The 21,934-nt window shown below is 35.0% G+C and overlaps 1 protein-coding gene across 1 annotated transcript in view; it reads left to right on the top strand.

The window, feature by feature from the left end:
• Nucleotides 1-21,934, top strand: part of LOC132160089 (E3 ubiquitin-protein ligase RNF123-like) — a 122,026-nt gene that overhangs the window by 8,228 nt on the left and 91,864 nt on the right. Inside the window, exons 16-31 of the mRNA XM_059569800.1 lie at nt 271-388; nt 551-650; nt 731-792; nt 1,800-1,871; nt 2,258-2,378; nt 3,368-3,469; nt 8,476-8,576; nt 8,977-9,169; nt 9,912-10,057; nt 15,249-15,332; nt 15,441-15,548; nt 16,440-16,617; nt 16,724-16,798; nt 19,938-20,025; nt 20,776-20,863; nt 21,609-21,693. Of these exons, the coding sequence (XP_059425783.1) occupies nt 271-388; nt 551-650; nt 731-792; nt 1,800-1,871; nt 2,258-2,378; nt 3,368-3,469; nt 8,476-8,576; nt 8,977-9,169; nt 9,912-10,057; nt 15,249-15,332; nt 15,441-15,548; nt 16,440-16,617; nt 16,724-16,798; nt 19,938-20,025; nt 20,776-20,863; nt 21,609-21,693 (1,721 nt within the window). The remainder of the gene's footprint in view (nt 1-270; nt 389-550; nt 651-730; nt 793-1,799; nt 1,872-2,257; nt 2,379-3,367; nt 3,470-8,475; nt 8,577-8,976; nt 9,170-9,911; nt 10,058-15,248; nt 15,333-15,440; nt 15,549-16,439; nt 16,618-16,723; nt 16,799-19,937; nt 20,026-20,775; nt 20,864-21,608; nt 21,694-21,934) is intronic.

Here is a 21,934-nt window from a genome sequence, read left to right as displayed (position 1 = left end):
GTGGATATTTATGCAAGTAGTTACAGTATGGGCATATAAGTAGTTTGATATGTTTATAGATTATTGCAAATAATATATATACAAGTTGCACAACAGATATAAAACAATTGTTTACTACTAGAACTAGAGACCAAATTTTGGTCATAGTACAAGCAGTTGATTTATCTTTCCAGCAGTTTTCTCTGGTTGTAGGGATGAACTACCTAAACAGACATGTGTGAAGCATTTAGCTTGGGGATTTGTATGAGTTTTGTTCCTTAACAGCCTCACGTTTGACGTTCTCCGGTCTGTGGTCTTTTTCTACATCAAGACCCCTCTGAGAGTGAAAGAGGCGGGGCTGGAGGAGCTCATCCCGACCACCTGGTGGCCCACACGCTTCGACAAAGAGGTCAGAAACATCCGGACACATGAGTATGAATATTAATAGAATTAAGGCTTCACAGAGGCTGTAGCCTGAAATGATCTCGTCAAGCGAACACTAATCAAAACTGAGCCCTGGTTGAAGCAACAGATGAGTAATTCTCCGCTGTCTCTCCTGACGTGTGTCCAGGGCAAAGATGAGAGAGACACACGCGAGGAGACGTCCGAGGAGAGGCTGAGACGGCGAGCGTACGAGCGCGGCTGTCACAGACTGAAAAAGAGGATTGAGGGTATGTCACACACACAACATCAGATCTGCAAGAATATCTGTCACTGTGACCCTCAGCTGAACCCGTGTGTGTGTGTGTAGTTGTGGAGGAGCTGCAGGTTCAGATCCTGAGGTTAATGCTGAACAACAAAGACAAGGGCACGGTATGTTGATGCTTGTTTTGCACACGTCTGCACGCACAGGTATGTTGTGTTTTATTATATTTATAAAATGTATAATATGTGAACGTCAGAGAGTGGCCCATTTAGACAGAGAGACCCAGTCTGACTTACATAAAAACTGTTTTTAATGTATTAGTTTTTTTTTATTTTTTAAATGGGACAGTGTTGTTATTGTGAACTAAAACTATCAAAAATATTTTGAAAAAAAAATAAATATATAATAATAAATAAATTTTAGGGGAAAAAATATATTTAAAAACAAAAAAATGTGTGCAATTTGAAACTAACTTTCTTGCATATAAGTTGACATGCTATAATTAGTAAAATTCAAAATTACTTGCCTAAAACATCTTAAGCTGTTCACTGTAAACCACACTTCACAGGGCTTCTTGCTTTTATAAAAATGTTATTCCATATACATAGCGAGGTGTAATGTAAAATGTAATGATAGTCATAAAAACATTATTCTTCCACTAAACAATGTAGTTCCTCAGAAACGTCAGGGTTGCAAAGAAGTGAAACAACTCTCAGAGGCAGAAACAAAAGGTGTATGTTTGTAGAGCAATTTACTACAGCTTTGAACGTGTGTTATCTAGTTATTAAATTAATCTGGTTTATATAATAAAAATTCTTATGTTCTTTTTCTTCATAATATCTAGTATCCTAACAGACAACTTTTTGGGATTTTTACATGATTTACACGTATATATATATATATATATATATATATATATATATATATATATTATTAGTGAAATAATTTTCAAATTTTCGTGGATTATATTTAAGTTCACCTTAAAAATAGTCTATACAACTAGTGCTACAGTGTATGTCTTCAAAAGCCATACTGTAAAATGGTTTTGTGTGATTAACAGAATGTAATAAAATAACTGCACAAATGATTGCCATCTACAGAAAGATTAATATTCAACAAGTGAATGTTTCTGATTCAACCCGTGTGCCATAATTACCTGTCTCTCTTTTCACAGGGCGAAGCTTCTCGGTATATTTTCCTGAACAAATTCCGCAAGTTCCTTCAAGAGAACGCCAGCAACAGAGGGGTAGGGCACACAGGACAGACAAAGACAGCTTTGGCCTCCTTCATACCTGAATATTGCTTTACATGTGATGAATAGATAATAAGATCACAGTCTATTTCTGCAAAAGCAGACGTAAAAGCTACAAGCCCGCACGCAACACAGCATTTGGTAAGATTTAAAAAGACAAAAGAAGCAGGAGGTTTTTATCATGCTCAATGCATGGTTTTTGGCACTGAATTAGATTTTCCCTGTTTAAACTTCACAGAAGTAAATAAATATGGCCATTTTCTGTTACATGATTGTTATTGATGGGATTGTTTCAGTTAATTTGCAGTGCTCAGGCTTTCATTGGAGGGTTTGATGTTTGTCTCACGCTTCATTTGATGTGATGTTGTTTGTGTGATCAGAACCCCACAGTGTTGTGTCCTCCTGAATACATGGTGTGCTTCTTACACCGGCTCATCACGGCCGTCAGGAGCTGCTGGGATGAAGGCAAGAGAAGAAGCCCAGGATCCGTCAGCAGTGAAGGTACACATTTATCGTGTGTGTGTGTGTATATCAACAATATCGTTTCATGTTCTTCATCATGACATCAGGACAGTTGTATCACCCTGACATGTTTGACTTTATACCCCCAACATTTCAATTAAATTAAAGAAATTAAAAACACTCATTTCAGAAGATTTGCATTCTCGTAACTGAATGTATAAATTGCCTTCTTAATCTTTTTTTAATGAGTTGTTAGCAAGGTAAATACTGCTAAATAAAACTTGAACTATTACAAATATTTTTGGTAGTTGAAATAAAGCTAATGTACTATATAAAAAAAGAAAATATTATATGACGAAATTCCAATAAAAACAAAAAATCTTGCCTCTGCAAATAACTGAACGAGTTGAAGCACACAAATTAACAATTTTAAGGTGCAGCAACTAAAACTCAAATAAAAATAAATGAAACCTACATGAATTATATTTTGAATTACATATTTTTTAATAATGTTTTTAAATTTAACCAAGTCATTCAAAATGACTATAAAAAAACTTTTGAATATTTGGTAACACTTTTTTTTTAAGGTCTCTCAACTAGTCGCTTGTTAGCATGACTATTACTAGAATATTAGCCATTTATTAGTCCTAATTAAGCACATATTAATGCCTTATTCTGAAAGACCTTATTCTACATCCCTAATCCTGACAAATACCTAAATTTAACAACTACCTTGCTAACTATTAATATGCAGCAAATTAGTCATTTATTGAGGGAAAAGTCGCAGTTAAATGTGAACAAGTGTTCCCTATTCTAAAGTGTGTCTGAACGTTTTTGTTAAATAAAATAAATCTGAAATATAATAAAATACAAATTGCAATAAAATACAAATAAATACAAAAAATATGCAAATAAAAAACCTGAAGCAAAGGAAAATTAGAAATGTTGCATTGGCAGCTAACATAAATTTAGGGCACTGAAATTATAGTTGAACGTCATGTCATTGACCCCGTTTGTGTTCCCGTCAGATGCGTATGTCCCCCCTCAGCTCTTCTACAACGGGAAGGTGGATTACTTTGACCTTCAACGTTTAGGAGGACTTCTCTCGCATCTGAAAAAAACGCTCAAAGGTTGGTTAAAAACGTGTAAAGTTTGTTTCAGAGTTTGGTCTAATAATTACCCAGCATGCAGCAGCTCTAGACTCCACCAGAGGGAGCAGAAGGTCAATTCGTTTTCAGTGTTACTCGTGCACTGACAGCAGATACAATCCAGTCAGTTAAAACCTCTGAAGACAAGAAGTAAAGCTTTCTGTATCAGGTGTGGCAACATCAAAAGAACTTTTGTTTTCCTTTTTCACTTAGTTTGTTTTCAGAAGCTCACTTTAATGCTCGCAGACGTAATGTTTGTTTTCTGCAGTTTTTTAATCTTCCTAGACGTAAACGGAGACGTGCAATCTCATACTGATGTGCCTCTTATGTTCGTTTTGTTTGGTAACTCTTGAAATTTCATTATTGATCTTCTCAAAGCTGCCAGACAAATGGTTTAGATCAATCAACCCTCCAAATTAGTTTTAAATTGAGACCGAATGGATTGTACACTTCCTGCAGGGTGTTTTTCTTTTTCCTTTCTTTTTTTTTCTTTTAGTTTCCGACTTCATTATTAACCTCAAAAACGTTGGTGGTCGTTACTTTGATTTCTTGCATCATTAAAATTTCTGAAGTGATGGGATGAGATGGAAGCTGGCGGCGTTCAGAAAGACCGGGATGCAGATGGATATTGATTTCCCTCAAGGCAGCGGTGCATGCCGCAAAAATATTGACGAACAGCAGGGAACACACTAAGATCGAGTGAGAGAGAGGGAAGGAGGATGAAGGAAGTGGTTGAGAGTTGTGCCTTTGATGTAACAATATGTTCTTTTGTGGGATGTGTTAGATGATTTTGTTTGTCAGGAGTTAGCCTGGATTGACTGCAATTTCTGTGGTCAAGTTCAGATTTGTATATTGCCCAAAAAGCATGAGGATCTGAATTTAGTTGTCAGACATAATGATGCTTGAACAGAATGATTAACATTAAATAAAACATAGAATTGGTTAATGAATAGAAACATTTACATTTTAACATGGATATGCTTTAAATTAACTTTATAAATAATAATAATGATAAAAAAAGTAAAAAAGTGTCATTGGATATATGAGATATAATAGATGTTATGCTACATTTCTCCAAATCTGATGAAGAAATTAATCATTGTCTTGAATGATTGTCTGAGGCTGAGTACATACAGTCGTGAAGAATCTAAAGAAAAGATCAAAAGTATTAACAATGTAGATTAATTTTCACAGCCTTCATTGATCTTATTTACCAAGGGTGCCGATATTTTTGGCCACGACTGTATGCGGTTCATGAAATAACTTTCCACTTCATAAATGCCTGTGGAAACTTGAGAAGTGGCCTCGCTGCCTTACTCGCTTGTGTTTTCCTTTCACCAAAAAAACACAATATGAATCTGAGTCACATTTGCATTATTTCATAATCCCATTTCCCCGTATTCTAGTTATCAATGAAAGTGTCAAAATAGTCAAATAAATCTGACCTTTGACATACAATTTTGGATGTATTGTGATTTGAGGCTCAGATAATCTGGTGTATTATATAGAACAGATGGTGTGTAAATTATGAATCAGCCTGGTACTATTCACCCATTGTGAGTAAAATAAAAGGCATCTTCAACAATTGTGTTTGTTTGCGCTTGTTTCCATTAACTGGGAGAGGCGAGGCACGTCTTGTCATCTGTCACAACTCTGCTGTACCCAAGTTTTCATTTAATTAATTTTCACTCGGTCTCCATTTCTTTTGTCTCCTAAAACACCCATCTTCCACCGGCGTTCCCGTTCTTTGGCCTTGTTTGATTAAAAGCTGGTAATTACATTGTTCTTGTTCCTGCGTGGTTTCCCCGCTGATTCTGCAGGAACGTCGTCTTCTCCCTCTGGTGCCTGATTGAACTCTTTTGGGGCTTTGAGGAAACAATCAAAGCCATTCGAGAGTAAAACAAGACGGAAGGATGAAGAAAGAATGGGACACACTCATTCTTTCTGTATTTGTAACTGTGACAGTCAGTCAGTTCATCAGTTTATTTTGAATTTGTGTACAAAAAATGTAATCTTGTCTATCTTGACAATATTGATTTGCGTTTAGCATCTGCTGTGGGCTTTTCCTCCTTGACATATATTGCATAATTTGTCTTTTTTCATATTTATTGTTGATTTTTGGCCATCAAACCTTGTAGTGTTTTTCTTTATTCTTCTTACTCAATCAATAAGCAGCCAGATCCACCATCTGCTCCACATCTTTTTCAGCACAGTATTCAAGTATTTTTTAAGAAATGTTTTATTATTGAGGTCTCATATAATCTACATTGGTATAAATTGGTTTCGAAACCCAGCCATAGTTTACATCACAGTGATGTATTGAAAATTGAAGAGCTTATTCCTTTGTGTTTTCGGATAATTTCGCATCGAGATGAACGCTGTCAAAACGATCTAGAATCCAGACTGTTATAGTCTTTTGTAAGTGGACCAAAAGTAGCAACGACCCAGAACAACTTTACTTTTACCATTGACATTTACCTCCATCAATATCATCATCTCTTGGCTGTATACTGATTGTGCTCTATGATTGCGTAGTATTGATTTAGGTCAAGTTTAAAAATGCTGACCATAATAATAATCAAAAACCCCATTGGACAGATTGACATTTCTCCAGTAGATTTGTATTGTATTACACTAAAGCTCTTTCAACTTTTAACCCCAGCCTTCACAAACCAGCATCAATTTGAGGTAAAACTGTGGCGCTCTTTCTTTGAACTTTTCTCTGTAATGACTGCATCTAATGGCTGCATCAAGGACATTACATTGTAAATCCTGAAATTTTTACCCGTAGCATTCAAGTGGCAGCTGCACTCGGACTAGAGCCAGTTTTTTTCCCTCACCAGCTGATTTTGGCACACTTGCCAGTTTGCTTATGGAGAATCGTGACTTAAGTGCTCAAGTGACTCTTATTAACGTCGTCTGTGACTGGATTGTGTACTTTCTGTTTCCAGTTTTGGCGGTGCAATATCAGTTCGATTTATAGACGTGACACTTTTGGTGTTTACGGATTCTGAGATGTATCAACGTCGATTGACAGACGGCCAGAGGTCATTCCCAAAGGTGTAATGAAGACGCTAAATCAGTCTGACGCCGAATTAATGAAAAATCTCTCAGGTCATCCACTCTGTCAGACTTCATCTTCTGGTTGGTCTCAAATTATGATTCTGTTTGAGTCGTCGTACGATAAATTATTAGAATTACTTGTCTGATTGTTTAGTGATCTCTATAATCTTGTTCGCCTTATTTGATGTATCTCAGTCTACCCTAAGGAAATAAAATTATATGAATAAAGATATAAAATTCAAGATTTTATTTCAAGATTCAGAGTTTTGTTTGTCACATACATGTTGTATAAATATACAGCAAGCAGTGAAATGTAGGTTCTCCATACTCCGTAGACTGACTTACTTAGATAATTTAGAATTTCTTTAAAAAAAAATATTATATTATTATTTTGAATGTAATTGTATATATTACACAACATTTACTAAAATAACATTACTTTTAAAATAACATTTTATAATGTACATATATAATATATTTAATCAAAATGAATTCTATAAAATACTAAATGAATATTATTTTTTAAATGATGAAACGCTATAAAATACATTTTACAATTAGTTGAAATGCAGTTATTATTTTATATTAAAGTTAAATTAAATTTAGTTGATTCCATGTAAAATAAAATAAATTATTATGATTGTTATTAGTAAATGTGCTCAAAGTGGTGAACATCCAATAAGTTAAAATTGAAAATAAATAAATATTTTTAAATAGATAAATCATTCTAATTATATTATATAATAAATTGCTTATTATAGACATTTAATAGATAATTATAAATTATATATATATATATGCATTAAAATATAAAATAACACATTTTTTATTTCGTAAAATCTGCTCAAAGTGGTAAACATTTAATAAATGATACATGGAAAAATAATCCTATATAAACAACTTACTCATTTATCAGTTATTTATTTATTTTATTATATGATTATTTAAGTGGTGGACATTCAATAAATTATAAATTACAAAAATAAATGAGAAATGTTACAAATATTTTAAAGATAATTTATTAAATCAATTTATTATAAATATTTAATATAACTATATATAATGCAGTATTTATAAAAATGTTGGGTTGTAAATCTTGGGGGTTGTAAAAGGGTTGTCTTTTTTTTGTCATTGTAAAATTCACTGTTTACTTGGAAAGTAATAATTTCATTTATTTTATTTTTATTTAGGATAAAAAAAGATACAGATAGTGCCTATATTCAGTCTTGGACACATTAGGTCAGTTTAACAAGTGACTTCTTTTGGTGCTGTTTTGGGTTATTTATTCCCCTAAAATTGTTTACAACTAGCCAAACATAGAGATCCTCTTCAGACTTTCTGTAAGCAAACAGGACAAGGGTCACTTCAGCGCTTGACTTTCACCTTCCAATAACAATGGATCAATGTGCATTTACTATACATCACCTCACTGCTTCACTCACTGAACTCTCAAGGCTCTCTCTCTTTCTGTTTTCCCCTTGAATTACTCCCAAACTGCTTTTACCGCCCCATTTTTCTCACATTTACACCTCTATTGGACAGCCGGCCTTGGGTAGTCTTGAAAATGTAGACCTGTGGAGTGAAGTGGAGCCCAAATCTCTCCTAAAGCAGATGTATAACCCCTGTGATGACTTGAAGCAAAGATTTTTTTATTTTTATTTTTTTATTGCTCTTCTGTCCAGAAGAAGACAAATGTGCATTAATAAATAATAGACCGAAGTGTTCATAAAAACCTGTGTACTTGTCGTCCTCTGATATGACTCATCTAGTATTGAAACCTGAGCCATGTTCACTCCCAAAAGTCTTTTCTTAGGTTTATTTAATAAAACAAATCCAAATTCTACTCATTCTACTGGCTAAATGAGTTAGTTTGATGTTGTTTTGCATATTAAATGTGATAGTCTGACTGGTTTATTATATTTTAGATGACCTGGCTTCAAAAGCCAACATCATCATAGATCCTGCGGAGATCCAGGCCACGTCTATGGATGATTTGGATGAAGATGACGAAACCGGAGCTGCACAGGTACATCAGTGACCACCAAGAATAATTTTCACAAAATATTTGAACATCTAAACTAATTTTAGAATGTGATTAAAAAAAATAATAATAATAATAATTTTATGTAAATTTTAGTTTTACTAACATAATGCCTAAAACCCTGAAGTGACCTTTAAAAACTGACGAGAACAACTTTCTAGCTCAAACAAGACAAATTGTAACAGAAAAAATATATATATTCTCAAGTGCTTTTGTAAAATTAAGAGCTTCAGTTCTTTTACATTCTCCAAAAACGGTCCCCTTTTACTTCCATTATGTGGCCCCATTCAGTTCCATTAGAGGTGACCTTGAGTTTGGCTTTAGCTGAATCTCATTTGGGACGTTATGCTGAAGATGAATGCTGTTGTGTGTTTGGGACCGGCAGAGACCGTCTGGCGCTGTGGCCATGGGTGGGGCTCTGGCCCGTCCCAGCTGGTTGAGTTCCCCGACGCTGGGCAGAGCCAACCGCTTCCTGAGCACCGCCGCCGTCAGCCTCATGACCCCTCGACGACCCCTCGCCCCGCCGGAGAAGGTCAAGATCCGGACCCTCGCCGTGGAGCAGAGAACAGAAGACGACAGTGAGTCCAGCAGATCACTTAGTTTTGCTGCGATTTTTAAATAATACTAAAATAATATTAATAATACTATAATAGTAATACATGTATTTTTAAGAATTATTTATAATTTTCTATACATCACACACACACACACACACACACACACACACACACACACATATATATATATATATGTATATGTATGTATGTATGTGTGTGTGTGTGTGTGTGTGTGTGTATGTATATATGTATGTATGTATATGTATATTCTCAATTTATTTGAATCTAAATTGAGATATGAAGTACCTTAGAGAACATCAAGTTTGTTTCTTATGCTCTTGGAATTTTTTTAAAATTTTTATTCAAATTTGACATAATTCTTTTGAAGATAGGTTTTATGCAAACAATGGTTTTACTTCTCATGTAAAGAAAACAAAGTAATTCAAGGTATATTCTCCAGTAATATATACAGGTTTATTCAGAGAACATAAATGTAAATTATCTCCAGTTATATATCTTAATCAAATAGAAGTTGTTAAGGAAGTTTTACTATATTTTTTTACAGGACAACATGACTTAAATACTGATTGAAAAAGCATGTTTGCAGGACATGACAATCTCAATCCAAAGCTTCACAGGAAATCAGATGCAAACCAATTAGTTTAGCAATGACTGTCTGAGAAAAGGAGCAGAAATGAATCTGTAACTGAGCTCAAGGGGAATATGATGCGGTCTTAACCTCTTTTCTTTCCCCCGTCTCCAGTCGAGGGAAGCCATGGTAACGATGGGCTGTTGCTGGGGCGACCGTTCGAGGAGCCTGACCAGCCAATCACAGAGAAGTCTCTGCTGGAGATCCTGGACGGGGTTGTGATGATGTACAATCTGAGCGTGCATCAGCAGCTCGGCAAGGTACGGCTCCGAGAGACCTGCGGGACACGGGCCTGGGGTCCGAGCTGTGACCATGATCGTGACATCTGAAAGGGTTTCAGAGCGTCACGCGTCTGAGTCTGAGGGCTAAGAAATCACTTCATAATGCTGTACATCTGTCCTAATTGGGCAAAACATAAAAAAATATTAATCTAAATATATTTAGTTTATGTTTCACCTCATAATTAAAATAAAAGAGTATTTATTAATGCAAAATATAAGATTATTACATTAAGAATTTTTTTAATCTAACTCTGGCCTTAATACCACAAATAGACCAATTTAATTGAATTTAACTGAATTTATTATTGGAGCCGCAACATATATATTATTATTATTATTAATTTATTAATCATTTAATAGATTAATTTGTTAGTTTATTTATATAATGTATAGTACATTTTCACTGCTATTGTTTATTAATATTGTGTCATGAAGCAGATATGAAAGCAAAAATAATCAGTGTATAGTAGTTATCGGACAAATGTTTGAAAATAACCTGTTGTTCAAAACAAATCAAATTTTTTAAAATTATTTAAAGTTATGAATATTACACCTATAAACCGTGCACCCCCCCCCCAAAAAGAAGATAATAAACAGATAAATATACGTAATAAAATAAAAACAATTTTTTTTATGATAACATTTCCACATTTGTACCTGTATACATGTGTGTGTGTGTGTGTGTGTGTGTGTGAGTTAGATTTTTTTTATTCCGTATATAAGAATATAAAATTTTCAAGCATTTTGAAGTGTTATTTTCGGGCCAAATTGTTAGTAAAAAGTACTTTTACAGTATTATCTTTATTTTATTATACAATATTTTGTTGTATTTTGTTAGTTTTACCCGATTTAAAATGTAAATTTAATTATTGCACATTTAATGTATAAGTCATGTATAATATATACGTCATGTCATATACACGTCGTGTGTGTGTGTTTGTGTAAAATAAAGTAAGTACTTCTTTCCCTTTTGATTTGAAAGTTAAATCAATTGGATATTTATTTGTAAGCGACAAAAAAAGTTCAGTCCAAATTCTTCATTTTGCTTTCGAGTTCCTTCAAGTTCACTTTCATGGATTTATCTAAAAAGCCAAGGGTTCGCTGATAAACGCTGTGTGTGGACGTGTGAGTCACTGCTGGGTAAAACAAGGACTCTGTCCTTCCAGCAGCCGTTTCAATAGCGAGACGAAAGGAGTCGAACAGAAAAACTGCGCCACACTCAATGGTTGTGAAGTCTATATAATTCATGCTCTTTGTAAAGTGCTTCGCTCGGCAGAGCTCTGTAGCACATCAACCTTTGTCTCCCCGTGTGTGTCCTGACACTTGAAGAAAAGGGATTTCAATCACGGAGAGCGATTGCTCTCTGTAGTAGATAGTTTCCTGCTTTTGCTCTGCCTCTCATTGCTGAATTCCTGTGGGTATTTAGTCTTTTTCATGTTTGTTTGTTTGCTTTCTGTTGGAGTTTAGTTGATCCAAAATTGAAAGTCCTGTCGTCATCATCTCCTCTTGTTCTGATCAGTTTTGGCTGGTCCAGAAGAACTTCTTTCTCCATTGACGGCCATTCAAAAGCAGCCATGTATTATACACAATGGGAAAGATTTCCTGTGAAAAATGACTAAAATATTGTGTTTTTTCACAAAAACCTGTAGTATAGCTTCTGAAGACTTGAAAATATAGTGCATGAGTCCATATGGGCTGAATTTATGGTGATTTTTAAATCATTTTTTTTTTCAGCTTGACATCTCCTTTTATTGTAGGTCTCAGTCTCTTCATTGAGAGTGTACTGTAAATGATGACACAACTTTTCATTTTTAGTAGATTTTTTATTTTTATTTTAAACATCGTCATCTGGAGCCCTTTGCTTTATTCATAAAGGTTTTAATTAATCCTGCTGGCATTTTGTTTTAGAAGATGATTGTGAAGAGCCAATTAGATGCATTATTGAAATGGCTGAGAACTGACTGTCAGATTGTGAGCTGTGAGTAATTTATCAAACAAGCTGTCATTCATCAGAAGGAAAGTGTGATGTAACTATGGAAACGGTGCGTCGTCTTGGCTCTGTATTAAATAAAACATCCAGCATGATGAAGATAATCTATTAGAGGAAAGGATAACAGTGTCATTGAGAAAGGAAACAGTGGTGTTTCAGTTTAGTGTAACTGTCTAAAACCTGAAGATGGTGGATGAATTTATCAGTCATGATTACTGATCCTCATATTTCTGTTTCAGTGTCTTCATGCCAGAGTACAATAATAACCAATGATATATCTTTATACAAAGACTTATACAATTATAATTATGTTTTAATTAGTATTTTAGTTATCAGACAATTAAATCTTTCAAGATGATCAGTCTTATGAAAAAATACAAACACAAAACCCCAAAAATTATAATAATTTAAGAACTTTTCAGTTTTCAGATACTTTTGATAACTAAATATGGAGATTTCAAAAAAAGTTGTTAAACAGAGCAAAGCACACACACATGCACAGACAACTAAACTAAATGGAACTAAACTAAGCTATGCTAAACTAAACTAAGTTAAACTAAACTAAACAAAATGGAACCGAGCAAATAAAATCAATGAAGCATAAAAACCAAACCAAAGAATAAAAAGCAAAAGAAATAAATTTATAAATAAAATCAAAGCATAAAAAAGCAAAGGAAAAAAAAATACATAAAATGAGGAAAGTAAAAAAAGAAAAAATAAACTTAACAAAAAAACAAATGGTATAAAGCATAATAAAACAGAATACAAAATTAAAAATAAATATATTATTATATATATATATATATATATATATATATATATATATATATATATATATATATATATATATATATATATATATATATATATATATATATATAAACAAAATAAATAAACAAACAAATAGAACAAAGTATAAAAAACAAAACATAAAAAAGAGTAAATAAATAGAACAAGACATAAAAAGCATGAAAAAATTAATATAACAAAGCATAAAAACAAAACAAAGCTAAACATGAAAAAAATAATAACAACAACATCATAAAATTCTATTTAATGCATAGTACTGTTTATTATACCTATGTATAGCCACATATATTTCATAGGAGTCAGGAACCAGAACTGAATATTTCCACACATGAGTGAATTGTAACACATTGTTTTTTTTTAATAGATGGTTGCATTTTTAACATATGCTTTTATTAACACCTACATAATTTTAATGTCACGCACAACAGTGATGGTCTGACTATTATTTTTACGATTTAATAATGCATAATATTTCAGTTCCTAAAAATGCTACCAGTCAATTGGTAAGTAACAAACGATTTATTTCTTTGTCAAAGCCAAGATTTATTCTCATGTGATCCTTGTGTGAGTGTTCATTCTTGACTCTGTTTATTAGTCATTTAGCGAATCTTTTTCATCCGAAGCGATTTTCATAGTTAGTGTCCCAGGAGTAACCTACGGTTAAGAGTCGTTCCCTCGTGGGGTTTGAACCTGCAGCCTGTTGGTCACCAGCCAAAATCTTTAACCGCTTTACTGCAGCAGCAAGTTGCTTTGCACTCCAGTTTTCAGAAGTAATTAATCCCAAGGTATTTTCCTCCAGGGAGTTTTTCAGTGCCACCGGTGATGCGAATCACTGCACCACTGGGGTTTGTGAGACACTTTTCTTTGTTTCTCTTTTAAAACTATATCCATTTGTCTAAAGTGCTTTACAAGTCAAATTCAATTAACATTTAAATTGGTGGCATGGTAAGAGGAAGCAGTTGTTGATATCGATGTGATCCTTCGATGACGTACCATGGCTATGGAAGTGAATTGAAAGTGGCTCAGTTGACGCTGTGATTTTTCTCCAGGGCTTTTGGATCCTGATGGGATTTATGCTGTAGTCCGTCTAGCAAAACTGTCTGATTTGACTTAATTTGACTTCATAAAGGCTTTGTTAATTGGCTTGGCACAGTGGCGTCAGGAGACTTGTCTTTATTATTGATATGCAGAAGAATTCAGCAACAGTGTGAAGTGCACCACACCTCTTCATTTCATCAAGCTGCTATCCATTTTTTAATTTCCTCTGTATTTGAGAGAACTCCATGACCATAGTATCAATATATAATCCAAGACTCGTATTTTGGGAACAACCTAAAACGGTGTTGGAAACTGCATACAGATTTTTTTTTTTTATCTAAAGCGAGAAACATACTCTACTACTCTTGTTGTAAATTGAGCTTGAAATTTTTAAGTAAACAAATGTGTTTTGCATTTTCAGGACTGCCACTAGGAGCGCTGTTGTTTAACACAAACTAACTTACTAAAAACGAACTAAAATTGTAAATAATAAGTATAATTTTGGTATATACAAAAAGTACAATATAAATACTAAAAAAATAAAAAAAGATAAACATTAAAAACTGGAAAGAAATGCCACCTAGGCAATCAAATGAATGAAATATATACTTTTTGCAGGAAAGCTAAATAGAAATATATTTTACTAAAATGTTACTAATATTACTAACATTAAAACAACGTAAAATATAAATGCAAATTCAATTGTATATATGTATTTCTAAAATAGCACTGAAATAATCATCAAGACACATGATTCTAGCTAATAAGCTCAATTTCAGAAAAAAATTCAGTTCATAATCCAATACAGCTATGTGCATTATTGCGATTGCCACAAGGGGCGTTAATGAGTATTGACAGAAAACAACTATTGCTGCTGACAGTTTTCTGTTTTATGTAAACTGTTGTCAGCCACATAAGTTTAAAAAAATAAACATTCAAAGTGAACATTTGTAGGGAGCTTGGGTATTGGGGATTAATTCAGCTACAGTAATGATTAAAACTGAAATGGGGCAAAGCATTAACATATATGTTTGCATATACTTGATTATATAACATCATTTGGTATGTTTCTGCTGGTAAAGCCACCAGTTTGACTGTATCAGGATGGCTTGTGCTGTCTTCAGTACTGAAACTGTGTCTCTGCTCAAAGGACAAAGTTACTGTGGTGATAATTTTCCCTTACTTCCAAAATTGGTGGCTATTTTGAACTCCAGCAGAATGGCTTGCGATTATGCTGCTGCTTGGGAACAAGGGCGATTTTTCTGTTCATGCTCACAGTGAAACACTGAATCTGATGCTGTTTATGTATTTCTGTTTACATGTTTTCTGCAGATGGTGGTTGTATCAGATGATGTTCACGAGTACGCCATCGCCCTAAAAGACACGGACGAGAAGATCGCCCGATGCCCAAGCAGAGTAAGACCACCGTATTGAAGTGTTGTTACATTTATATTCATAAAGTCTTAATTAAGAACACAATTAAGCTCTGTATTTAATCAGTATTCATATGATTGTTTTCGTCAGAGGCCAGATATTTTAGAAGAGTTGCAGAAGAGCCAAAAAGTGTTTGCTGAAAAGCTGAACCACCTGAGTCGTAGGTTGGCCTGGATCAATGCCACCATCTACTCCAAGGTACTGATGAAGGTGCTAGCCAAAAACATCGGGTGAACCAACTGTCTCACTAATTTAAAGCAGTGCAATTTTTGTATCTGCAGCAAGGGATATAATTTTACCTTGAAGAGCCCAGTGTGTGGTTTTCTGAAGACTTTCAGGGCTTTGCATTTATGGTGTGCCCTATAAACTCCACGCATTTAAATTCAGCCTTGAAATGGCTTTTCAAAAGGGCATTTAGGAACAGGAAGTAGTATTTAAACTTGCAGTAAATGTCAATGCATTCATCACAGAACTATCTGCAACTTTAAAGGGGTTGTATGATAGCCATTCGTTCAATCATTAAGCTGCAAAAATGGCAGAAATATAAAATAATCAAATTGATATGTTGTAAAAGTGTCATATGATATTTATTTATTTTACTTGCTAAGCTGCAAAATTGTCTGATTTGACTTAAATGGTCTTCATAATCTGATCAACAAAATCAGGTTTACAAAAGAAGATCTAGGTCCATGATTTGCTAAAGTATTTCATTATTTATTATTTGTTTATGTATCTGCTAAGCTGCAAAAATAATAAATAAATGAATAAATAAAATGCAGAAATGTAAAATAATAAAATTTATAAATTTTAAAAGGGTCTCACATTTATTATTCTTATTATTATTTAAAAAAAAATCTGTATGTAAAATGAATGATAAAAACAATTTTTGAGATGTGAGAGATGTTATCCAGTCATAGCAGAGGTCATTTGTAAATTAAAGTTCCTAAATATATAGTCATATGATTCAGAGGGGTGGAATTTTAATATTGTACAACTAAAACGTTGCCTGAAATTTCTGGATTGTCAGCAAAAGTTGAGATGGAAGCATGTGTATGTCCTGCTTTATTGACCTGATATCTGTGAACGCAGGAGAAGATGCTGGATGTGTACTGGCTCCTGCAGGTGTGTATCCGCACCATCGAGCATGCGGACAGCACCGGCTCCCTGTTCGCATTCATGCCTGAATTCTACCTCAATGTGGTCATGAACAGCTACAGCGCGCTCAAAAACTACTTCAGCCCCTCCAACTGCATGGAGGAGCTTCCAGGTCTCTCAGTTAACACTGGTCACAAGAGCTGCTAGTGTGTGTGAACTTTGATCTTGAGCAGTTGTTTGTGTCACACTCATGCTGTCGTGTGATGTTTGTCTCTCAGGTTATGAGGACACACTCGCTCAGCTCGCAGCCATTCTCGCCAAACACTTCGCTGATCCGCGCATCGTTGGCACTGGTAAGAACACTGTAGCCCTTCTTCTGCTTATACTAGTTCATAAAAATAAATCTCTAATTTCATAAAACTATCTATCTGTCCATCCATCAGTCCCACAGACTATTTATTTTCTCCTCTATTTGTCAATCCATCCATCTGTTTTTCCAACTTTCTGTCTGGCCATCAATCCTTCCTCCCTTCCTTCCTTCATTCGACAGTCTATTTTTACATCCACTCCACTCCACAGACAGTCTATTTTTCCATCCATCCATCCATCCTTCCTTCCTTCCTTCCTTCATCCGACAGTCTATTTTTACATCCATCCATCCATCCACTCCACTCCACAGTCTATTTTTCCATCCATCCATCCTTCCTTCCTTCCTTCCTTCCTTCCTTCATCCGACAGTCTATTTTTACATCCATCCATCCACTCCACTCCACAGACAGTCTATTTTTCCATCCATCCATCCATCCATCCTTCCTTCCTTCCTTCATCCGACAGTCTATTTTCACATCCATCCATCCACTCCACTCCACAGACAGTCTATTTTTCCATCCATCCATCCATCCTTCCTTCCTTCCTTCCTTCCTTCCTTCATCCGACAGTCTATTTTTACATCCATCCATCCACTCCACTCCACAGACAGTCTATTTTTCCATCCATCCTTCCTTCCTTCCTTCATCCGACAGTCTATTTTCACATCCATCCATCCACTCCACTCCACAGACAGTCTTTTTTTCCATCCATCCATCCATCCATCCATCCATCCATCCTTCCTTCCTTCCTTCATCCGACAGTCTATTTTCACATCCATCCATCCACTCCACTCCACAGACAGTCTTTTTTTCCATCCATCCATCATACATCCATCCATCCTTCCTTCCTTCATCCGACTGTCTATTTTTCCATCCTTCCTTCCACTCCACTCCACCGACAGTCTATTTTTACATCCATTCATCCTTCCTTCATTTCTTCCATCCGTCCATCCATCTATCCATCCTTCTTTCATCCGACAGTCTTATTTTTCCATCCATCCATCCATCCATCAATCCTTCCTTCATCCGACAGTCTATATTTCCATCCATCTATCCTTCCTTCATCCGACAGTCTATTTTTCCACTCCACTCCACTGACAGTTTATCTGTCCGTCTGTCTGTCTAACAATCTATTTTTCAATCCATCCATCATCCACCAATCATTCCTTCCTTCCTTGCTTCCTTCCTTCCTTCATCCGACAGTCTGTTTTTCCATCCATCCATCCATCCATCAATCCTTCCTTCATCCGACAGTCTATTTTTCCATCCATCCATCTATCTATCCTTCCTTCATCCGACAGTCTATATTTCCATCCATCCATCTATCCTTCCTTCATCTGACAGTCTATTTTTCCATCCATCCATCCATCCACTCCACTGACAGTTTATCTATCTATCTGTCCGTCTGTCTGTCTAAAAATCTATTTTTCAATCCATCCATCATCCACCAATCATTCCTTCCTTCCTTGCTTCCTTCCTTCCTTCATCCGACAGTCTGTTTTTCCATCCATCCATCCATCCATCCATCAATCCTTCCTTCATCCGACAGTCTATTTTTCCATCCATCCATCTATCCTTCCTTCATCTGACAGTCTATTTTTCCATCCATCCACTCCACTGACAGTTTATCTATCTATCTGTCTGTCTGTCTGTCTAACAGTCTATTTTTCAATCCATCCCTCATCCACCAATCATTCCTTCCTTCCTTCCTTCATCCGACAGTCTGTTTTTCCATCCATCCATCCATCCATCAATCCTTCCTTCATCCGACAGTCTATTTTTCCATCCATCCATCCATCTATCTATCCTTCCTTCATCCGACAGTCTATATTTCCATCCATCCATCTATCCTTCCTTCATCTGACAGTCTATTTTTCCATCCGTCCATCCATCCACTCCACTGACAGTTTATCTATCTATCTGTCTGTCTGTCTGTCTAACAGTCTATTTTTCAATCCATCCATCATCCACCAATCATTCCTTCCTTTCTTCCTTCCTTCCTTCATCTGACAGTCTATTTTTCCATCCATCCATCCATCCAACTGACAGTTCATCTATCTATCTATCGATCTATCTGTCTGTCTGTCTGTCTAACAGTCAATTTTTAATCCATCCATCATCCATCAATCCTTCCTTCCTTCCTTCCTTCCTTCATCCGACAGTCTGTATCCATCCATCCATCCATCCATCCATCCAACAGTCTATTTTTCAATCCATCCATCCATCCATTCCACCGACAGTCTATTTTTCTATCCGTCCGTCCCCTACTATTCATCCCCTGCAATCCATCCATCCTGCTTCTGTTACTATTCTGTTCCCATTAACTGCAAGAAAAGACTCAGAAAGAAGCAAGTGGCCCAAAAATACGCAGAATAATAAATTCGTTGGCTGTTTTAATGGGAATTCTTTAACCTAATATAGCCGTTGGCTTGCACCGTTCATCACTTCGCTTCATTTCTCACATAAAGGTATAATTAAAAGCTTCCTCTCTCAGCTCCCAGGCAACGTGAAGTCATTTGTGTGATGAGTTGAAGCCATAGTATTTTCTTAATCCTGTTTAAGGTTAGGGCTATAAAAAACCCTCGACTCTTGAATCATGAGCGATGTGCTATGCAAATGAACAGATGTTATTAGACACGACCCATTTGTTTAAATTTCATCTCACAAGCAGGCTTTTCATTATGTTCGCACTCCGTTATGCTGATGTATTTAGATTTTTTTTTTGCATATTTATCTTGTTTTCTGTGTTTTTTTTTTTACTGAATACATCATTTTTAACAACAGTTGTTGCGTGGTCTGTTTTTAATATGGATTACGTTGTTTTGATCAAGGACTTTTTTCTTAACAAAAGGAGGCTGAGGTGTTGGAAAATCATTGAAGCTTCTTGTTTCATAACGAATTAAAAGTCAACTCTAATAGATACAGTATAACATTTATACATGCAAATGCAAGAAAGAAGCCATTTTTAAAGATGATGTGAATGGCCGTTTGCAGCCCACTTTATTCACGTAACATATTTCAGAGTAAACCAGGACTTGCAGAGTGGGGATTTCATTTATCAAGAATGAATTGAATCATAAAAGCATTGAATGATGTCTTCTTTCTGCTATATATTTATCCACAGATATCAAAGATTCACTAATGCAGGCTTTAGCCAGTTACGTGTGTTACCCACAATCCCTGCGTGCCGTCGAGAGGATCCCAGAAGAACAGTAAGTGCTTAAGCCTGCGTTTGCATCAAAATGCAGTGATTAATTGATGTGTTTTTTTTTTACTTCTGCATTACTTGTTTTCATCTCACCTTAAACCAGAAACATACTTTATGCACATTAGCAAATGCTGATGTGAATGCTTTGCTAATACACTGTGAGGGTACAGTTGATTTGTTTTTTATGGGTTTGTTGTTGTGTTGTTTTTGTCCTGCTGATTTAGTTGTTTTTTTTTTTTTTTTGAAGACTTTTGCTTTGTCATGTTTTTGATGGTTTAGTTTTTTTAGGGGTTTAGTTTTGCTGTTTAGTTTTGCTTTTCATGGTTTGTTTTGTGTTTTTGATGGTTTAGTTTAGCTTTTTTTCATTGTTTTGTATTTGTTGGTTTAAATTTTGTTTTTGTTTTGTTTTGGTTTAATTTTAATTTTTTTGATTTATTTATGGTTTTGTTCAGTGTTTTGTTTTGTTTTGAAATACTCATTGTAGCAATTTGGTAACTTAGAAATCATGCCCAATTATGAAAAGCCTGGTTCCTGAAAATTTCATAAAACCAGCCAATTACAATGAATGTCATTTTTATAAATATTCTGCTGTTTTTGTCTGCAGGTTTATCAGATCACCTCATTTTCATGTTTAATGTCACATATAATGTTATTTCTTTTGGTACAATATTTTATTTGTCTTGGTGCATTATTACAGATTTTTCTTTTTCTTTTCTTTTGTGTGTGTAATTATTTATGATGTGATATCTTCCAGGCGGATGGCTATGATGAGAAACTTACTGGCTCCATATGAACAGAGACCTTGGGCTCAAACTAACTGGATCCTGGTTCGTCTTTGGAGGGTACGCTGCATTTATTTTACTGTCTTACATAATTCCTTCTCCACCCTTTCCACTGCTTTCTTTTTATCTTCTCCTTATTTCCTGTCCTCCTATTATGCCATTAGTTTCCAGCTCAGAATAGGTGCATTATATCAGGGCCATTATGCAGCATATCTCCTCTGTTTCCATTTAACATTTATGAAATGGGCCTGACAAACCAGCTACTCCCATTTAGTTGTTTAACATTTATTCCGCTCTCAGTGCCAAAAAAAGGGGTGACTTGTTTTCTCTTAGATAAAACATTGTTGGGTTTATTCATCCGTAACGGTAAGATTAAGTGTCTGTTCTTGATCATTTTGTTAGAGTTTCTTGGAGTTTTGTTGTTTTAAATTAGGATAAAAAAATTAAATTAAAAATCCACACAGAGCTACCAAACTTTAATATTTCACACATCATTGGTCACAAAAGAGTGATTCGTTTCCTTACTTCTTTTAGGCCTTACATACACAATATGCAGCTAAATATGTTTACTCATTTTCTGTTAACACTTGTTTTTTATTTTTATTTTTTTTTATTGTTAACCCCTCATTTTTAACCTTGGGTAATGTGGTCTTGGGTTAGTGACAGTTGCCTTAAATTGCATCTGATCAAACTGAACAACTAGTTTATTTTGTTATGGTTAAAAATACATACATTTGAATGTGGTTGTTAATTACACATCTTTGTAGTCTGAACGTGGTTTTATATTCCATTCCTCCTCCACCAGGGTTGTGGCTTTGGCTACAGGTACACACGTCTGCCTCATCTGCTGAAGACCAAACCGGAGGACGCAAACCTGCCCAGCCTGCAAAGTGAGTGAATGTCCCGTCTTCCTCCCATCTTTAAACTTTACAGTTGTTGTTTTTTTTTTTCTGAAAGCTTTTTTCTTTACTTTTCTGTACTTTGTACTTTTGCGTTTTGAAGTAATCCTGTGAATCAATGATTCAAAAAGCCATTAATAAAATTGACTTAATCCCTAAATGAATCAGCTGTTGGAAAGAATCAAATTGAGACGTTAACTGCTACCTGCTGGCAGATTTAGTTTCTTTTTTA

The sequence above is a fragment of the Carassius carassius genome, chromosome 16 (genome assembly GCF_963082965.1).
Source record: "Carassius carassius chromosome 16, fCarCar2.1, whole genome shotgun sequence".
Classification (NCBI taxonomy): Eukaryota; Metazoa; Chordata; class Actinopteri; order Cypriniformes; family Cyprinidae; genus Carassius; species Carassius carassius.
This window is presented reverse-complemented; position numbering and strand designations above follow the sequence as displayed.